The sequence below is a fragment of the Orbicella faveolata genome, unplaced genomic scaffold (assembly GCF_042242905.1).
Source record: "Orbicella faveolata isolate gen_17 unplaced genomic scaffold, um_ofav_v1 contig_26, whole genome shotgun sequence".
In the NCBI taxonomy this organism is placed as follows: Eukaryota; Metazoa; Cnidaria; class Anthozoa; order Scleractinia; family Merulinidae; genus Orbicella; species Orbicella faveolata.
The window spans coordinates 9,092,206-9,098,457 of NW_028301554.1; the positions used below are offsets into that span (position 1 = coordinate 9,092,206).

Consider the following 6,252-nt stretch of genomic DNA (forward strand, 5'->3'; position numbering starts at 1 on the left):
TGGTCAAAGTTAAAAGAGTCTTTACAGATACAAAAGATGTCTGTAAAATATAATGTAAATCTTACAATAAATAGTCAGAACAGTTGGGTGGGGGGGGGGGGGGGGGGATGTTGTCTATCCTAATGCCCAATTAATAGTCCCATACAATCCAGAGAGAGAACAGGTTTGTAGGCAACTTATGGATTAAATAATTAATTCTAAAGTGCCTCACATGAATGTGATAGTCACATCGATATAATGTTGGGTTGTACATTACAACAGAATGCACACACTGCCCACATTTAGTTTACAATTCCCATTTGATGTAGTGGAACAACTCTGTCCCATATGTGAAAATTCTTAATCTTGTTGATGGCACGTTCAACATGTATCCTTAAACTTGCAATTTCCTGTGTTTTTACCACATCTTCTGCAGCCATCTGTGAAGATGCTCCAAGAAAGAGTGGCAAATTTAAACTAACCCCCAAAGGCAACAAATCCTGAATTGTGAATCCCTTATCTGCCATGATGGAGTCTTTGTCATCAAATGGTAGATCTAAAAATCCACTCCTTCTGACAATTTCTCGATCGGAGATAGAACCTGTATACAGTTGGCTTATGAATGTAACTGCTCCACCGGGAGAAATGCCAACCAAACCTTTCAAAGTTGTGTGATTTTTGTAGGAACTGAAAAGTTCTCCATTCAACTGCAAACTGCTTGGCATTTGACATCTAACCTCAGTGCAGTCAATTATGACTCGAGTAGATTTGTACTTCCCTTTAAAAGATTCGGGCATTGTAGTATCAATTACTTTTCTGCTGGGCCAAATGTTTATTTGTCCAAACTTAAAGAACATAAAATTGACCCATGTGATAATTATTCTGCTAACTGTGGATGCTGATACATTAAATAATTGAGCTAGATGGTCCTCTGGAAATCCTTGCCTTAGTCTACACATGACCATAAAAAATTCATCAATGGGCCTTAAAGATCTAGCTCTCCCCTTTTTTGTTAGTAGGTCGTCTTCACCGTAATCGGTGTTGTTGTCAGTTGTAGACCGCCAGTAGGAAATGTTCTCACCTCTTTCCCCAAACTCAAAAACAGCCATTAAAGTGTCCCAGCTTTGAAAGCCCGTATAAAAAGCAGCATTTGAATCTTTTGACTTACAGTTTTCAAAATTAAACAATCTCCTATTAAGAACATCATTTTGACGCTGGGCATCTTGCAGTTGGCGCTTAAGTTCCTCAATTTCCTGTTCGAGTTTATGAATCATTTTTTTATTGTTCTCAATAATTTCCCTCAAGTAGGCCTCCTGCTCGGTAAAATCAGTTTGTGTTTCTTCTTCGACTTTTAAGCTACAATCTGGTAGATCTGGGACCACTTCGCTTGGTAATTCTTCAACAAAGATAGCTGAGGAAGACAATTTCCGTGATGCACTTTTCGAAGCTGTCAGTTCGAAGTTTCTTTCCGCCGGCTTCTTCCTTTTGCGTGGCGATGTACGAATCCATGGAAACACAGAAGGGACAACTCCTTCTCTTAATTCATTCTTGCCGGCGAGAGATTTTTTAATATCACCGTCCCTGAAATGCCGGGAGCATATCTTTGTATTTTCAGTAACCTTGAAGTGCTTTCCTTCGTCTCTTCTTATCGCGTGAAGCCACTTCTTCTTCATCGCGTTGTCGGTCGGAAATTTAAAATACGATACTTTTGTCCCATCGTCTTCCCGATATCCTTTCTTCGTGCATTCTGGAACACAACAGTGAGTCGGCATTTCCAATTCTTGAAAATAATTCGACCGAATCGAGTCAAAACAGCTGTCCAATTCAACCTTCCTTGGCCTTTGTGTCTCTTTGTTTACATGTGTCATCCTCAAGCGTGGCCTTTCTGACCTCGATCTCATGTTAAAGTAATTACCAGTCCCTCGCGCCGTCAGCCATTATGAAAGTCGTGTATAAACCCCTTCAGGCGGCTGGTATGTCGGCTGATAATGTTCGCGGCTGACAGATTGTCCGAAAAAAATCATTTCAAGTGTCACTATTTGGCCGAGAAGCGAAGCTTCGAGGGCAAATATGAAATTTTGAGGACAGTCTCTCAGCCAAGGACATTATCAGCCGACATACCAGCAAGCCAGAAAGGGGTTGATTTATTTTATAACCCTCCCATTAATTTTCATATTGCAATTAGACCGTTCCTAAACATGGTGAAAAAAGCCAGTGGTGATCTGATGGCGAATGCGTGATTGACGTAAGGAAGAAAGTACATTTGATTGGTTTAACTAGCTTTATTTCCACTTTGATTGGACCAAAACTTGTCAAGCTGTCATGTGAAATTAACTCTCGTAACGCCCCTTAGATCAAAACCTCGAAAACTCGGTGCTTTTGGTTCATATTTTTAACGTACTGTTCAAAAACTTGACAAGAGAGAAATTTGTTTGAGTCTCGGGAAAAAATCAAATCGTTTCAATTGTCACTGTGAGAACTGAAAACGAAATTACTTCCGTGAAACACAGAATGTGGAAATGTGGAGCACTTAAAGGATTTCCGTTGAAGGTGGACAGTTGGTAAACCTGCTAGTTTCGCTGTTGAGTTGTGGTCGAGCACGTTGCTGCCAAAGACGAAATAGCTTGAGGTGAAACAGCTGCAAGGCAAGGTTGATCGGGGTTTTGCTTTGCTATAAATCGATTGACGATCGCGGAAAACTCATATACTATTCAGGCCAAGCTGATTTGCTGCATAGAGAGCTTCGAGGTCTTCGCTGGAAATTTGTCGCAGAAATTGGTTGTGGAAGAAATCAATCCCTGTCGCGCAAGATCTTTCAGTGATGTATCTACAAGTTCGTTTGTTAGTGTCCCGAAGTTGTGCGGTACACAAAAGACTCTCGATGTTGTGAACAATTCCCGGGTTTAATGACAAAACGGAACGAAAATAATACAAAATAGTTTCTCTCTCGATCCTCGTGTTGTTTGCGTTGTGTTCGTGTCTCTCCCCTCTAACCTATTTCACAATACTTGTCTCTTATTACAATTTCACTAACTAAATATGACATCCGGTTGTAACGCTACGCAGTCACGACAGTTCCGGTCATTAGCATACTTTAGAGGAAAACGGCTTTCTTTGAGCGGTACAAGATAAAAATCTGTCCAGCACGGAACGAATGGCTTTCATAGTGTTGCGACTGTATCATGGTTTTCATTTCACGTTTCTGGCATCTACGTAAAAACTTTTCAACATGGTTGACAGTTCTGCCTGCTCCATGTTTTCAAGTGCGACTGGAATTTTTCTCTCCTTCTTCCATGCCAAAGTTGCACGAGAACGGTTGCTCTAATTCATATAATCACAGTGTATTAATTCTCTATTTTATAAAATGACTCAATTTAAATTTGCGTAGGACTAAATTTTAAAAGTCTACTCGTAACTTTCTTCACCTTCAAAGACATTGACAGCATATTTTGTTGACTTTTTTGTACTTTCCGGAACAGCATTTGCGACCAGCTTTTTTTAATAATGTAATTATCGCTAGACTCAACAGAACGAGTGTGGTTTTCTTCCATGTAAAATAAGAGAAGGAAAGGTTGAAACTCTTGTGCTGACTATGTTTCTATTTGACGGAGGCAATCGGAGGACAAATATCGACGCAGGCGGGGGTTATTGCGTGATAATTGTCCTGTGAGTGTTCATCACGTGACGTAAAGTAACCAATAAAATCGCGCCAAAATTAATAGGTGGGTTATAATATTGCATAAGCACACGTAGTCCTCGGCTTTCTTGAAGGTTTGAGGATTTTTTAAAACCTGAGAATCTCTCCTCTGATGAGAGAGTTAATGAAGATAGTGAAAACTCTCCCTATGAAAGTTAATAGTTAATGAAGATAGTGAACACTTGAGGCGTAATCGAATCGTCGGATTTACAAATTGGCAGGCAATATGATATTTGAAATGTAAACCACCTTTGCCTCTAATCAAATCCCGTCTAAACGGCTCAAAAGGACCCAGGAACACTGATAAGTAACAGGGCGTTTATTCTACATGAACATAAATGATTATGTTATTACTGATACAGTGTTCGGATCCTCTGTTCTTTGGGCGAGCAAGAAGATTCTCATGAACGGAAATCGAATGGGAGCTTTAAAATTGCCTACAGGCCAAAATGCAAGCTAGTTCTTTTGTTTTTAAAGCGGTGTTGCGGTGATCGCAAACCTGTCGGTGTGCGATGTTTGTTTTTTTCATGCTACGGTGTTCGGTGAATTAAAGTTATTTGCGGTGCTGTGGATTCTTGTTTGACCTTCTTTAAGACCTAACTTGGTTAATCCATGCTAATTTATGACAAGCACGTCCCATTGTTTTTAACAAAATACAGATCAACACTGTCTGGTTAATCTTCAATATGCTTCAGCTGCCAAACCGAAGCCGATTTCATTAATACAAAACTTGACCTCTGCTGGACCGAGTTTATTCTTGACTGCTTAGCTTTTTTTCAGCTGATTTACACGCATTAGCAATATCAATACGTAGGCAATGAAAAGCGCTGTGATGTGTTTATTTCGTGGAAAATTGTTCACGCCGCCCTAGACAATAGAAAGTTAACCAAGGTAAAAGTTCGATTTACCCTGTGATCATGCATGGTTTAGGTCGGTAACCAAGGTCGAGATAACAGACATATCTACGTGCGGTCGCATCGTATCTCGCACCCCGTGGTGTCCAGATTCCGTCAATCCTCCATAGGAAAAAAGATGGTGACTGGTACATTTACCCATAACTCTTAGCGCACAAAAACCTTAACAACGTTCATAGAAACGTACAGAAACGTTATAAAATCTTCAAACTTAGGCTACTCAATGTCCTTAGCACAGGGAAAACTATTGTAAAAATTTGGCTTTCTTTGTGCCTTATCGGCTGCCTCAGGTTCGCAAGGCATTGTGGTAAAATGTACAGCCGCCATCTTTTTTCCTGCGGTGGATCTCATTCGATCACATTTTCGACGTTTGTTTTCATGGCACAAAGGTAAGCCAAATCCGGACCAACCACTCGAGCAATATATACGAACGTACGTCTAGATAGTCTGAATTTCTCTTTCCACCATGCATTTTTCAACGAAATTTCCATGCAAAAGGGTTTCGAACCAGAATTGGTTGGCGAAGTCATTAACAGCGCTTCCTCTCTCAGCCATTTCTGAACGTTGCGCGGTTTTGGAATTTGAGTCGCCTGGTTAGCGGGTTAAATGAATGAAAACAGAAGTTACATTTAACTAGGGAATCTTAACTACAGAATTTAAGTTTATCAAGGACCATTTGTTTATGTTTACGCAGCCGAAGCATGGCAGTAGAAGCTAGAGGGAGCTTAAAATAAACTGTTGTCTATTATAATTATCGCAAACGTGTTCGCGCCGTTAGATCGTGTAATCAGAATGATAGTTAATAATAGTTAGGGGAAAACTTCATTTCTCAAAGTATCATTGACTATGATGCGCCCTGCGACCAAGCCTCTAGCACGGAGCTTTGATTTCAGTTTTAGTGTTTAAGTAGCTGCAAGTGAAAGTTCAGTTACTTACACTGTTTCAATTACAATAATTTGTTGTCGCAAAAAACAAAACAACAACAAACGAACAGAAAACAAACCAGAAAAAAGAAGTATGTGGTGGCCAAAGAAGCAGACGCTTTCGAGTTGGCAACTAAACCAGCGAAATTAGTTTAGTAGTAAGTTAGTAAATTACATGATAAGGAATAAATAATAATAAATAATAAGTAACTAAATAGAAGTGTAAATAAAGTAGCTAATGCGAGTGTACACAGTATTCATGTCTCGCTAGCAAAGAGGGACAGTGTACATTGTTTTTTGAATTGATAAAAAGGCATGTATGTGTTTAATCTCAATTGTATTTTTCCCCAAAACTTACGGATTATCACTTTTTAATTTTTGTTCTTTAATTTTGGCTTTCACCAACGGTCAAATCAGGGGAGCTCAGGACAGTGAAAAGTACTTTCTCCTAGCGAAACTAAAACCTTCATAATTTGTGTGCAACTTGGCCTTGTGGGACTCGATAACTAGTTCACTTCTTCGAGGACTCGAGGGGATCATAGAAAAAAAGGGCGCGTCCTACACTCCGTGCGTTCATTCTATATCTCTCCCCTGTCTTCCCATACGTGATCCACGTGAATATAGCAAATGCCTCATGGTTTTTTGTTTTTTTTCATTTGCACTAAGAAAGAATAAAACTCCACAAAATAATACGACGGAGAGTCCCAAATTTATAGTCTTTATAAATAATACTTCTTTT

At 39.6% G+C, this 6,252-nt stretch overlaps 1 protein-coding gene across 1 annotated transcript; it reads right to left on the reverse strand.

Moving 5' to 3' along the window:
* Positions 1–98: 98 nt before the first annotated feature.
* Positions 99–1,917, reverse strand: LOC149108058 (uncharacterized). The gene has a single exon (XM_089295581.1). It carries the CDS (start codon positions 1,878–1,880, stop codon positions 282–284), a length of 1,599 nt encoding a protein of 532 aa, XP_089151707.1. The 5' UTR covers positions 1,881–1,917; the 3' UTR covers positions 99–281.
* Between the last annotated feature and the right edge of the window lie 4,335 nt (positions 1,918–6,252).

What these genes read in the sequence shown, in the direction of transcription:
- LOC149108058 (XM_089295581.1), bottom strand. Translation starts at nt 1,880, where the DNA reads ATGAGATCGAGGTCAGAAAGGCCACGCTTGAGGATGACACATGTAAAC.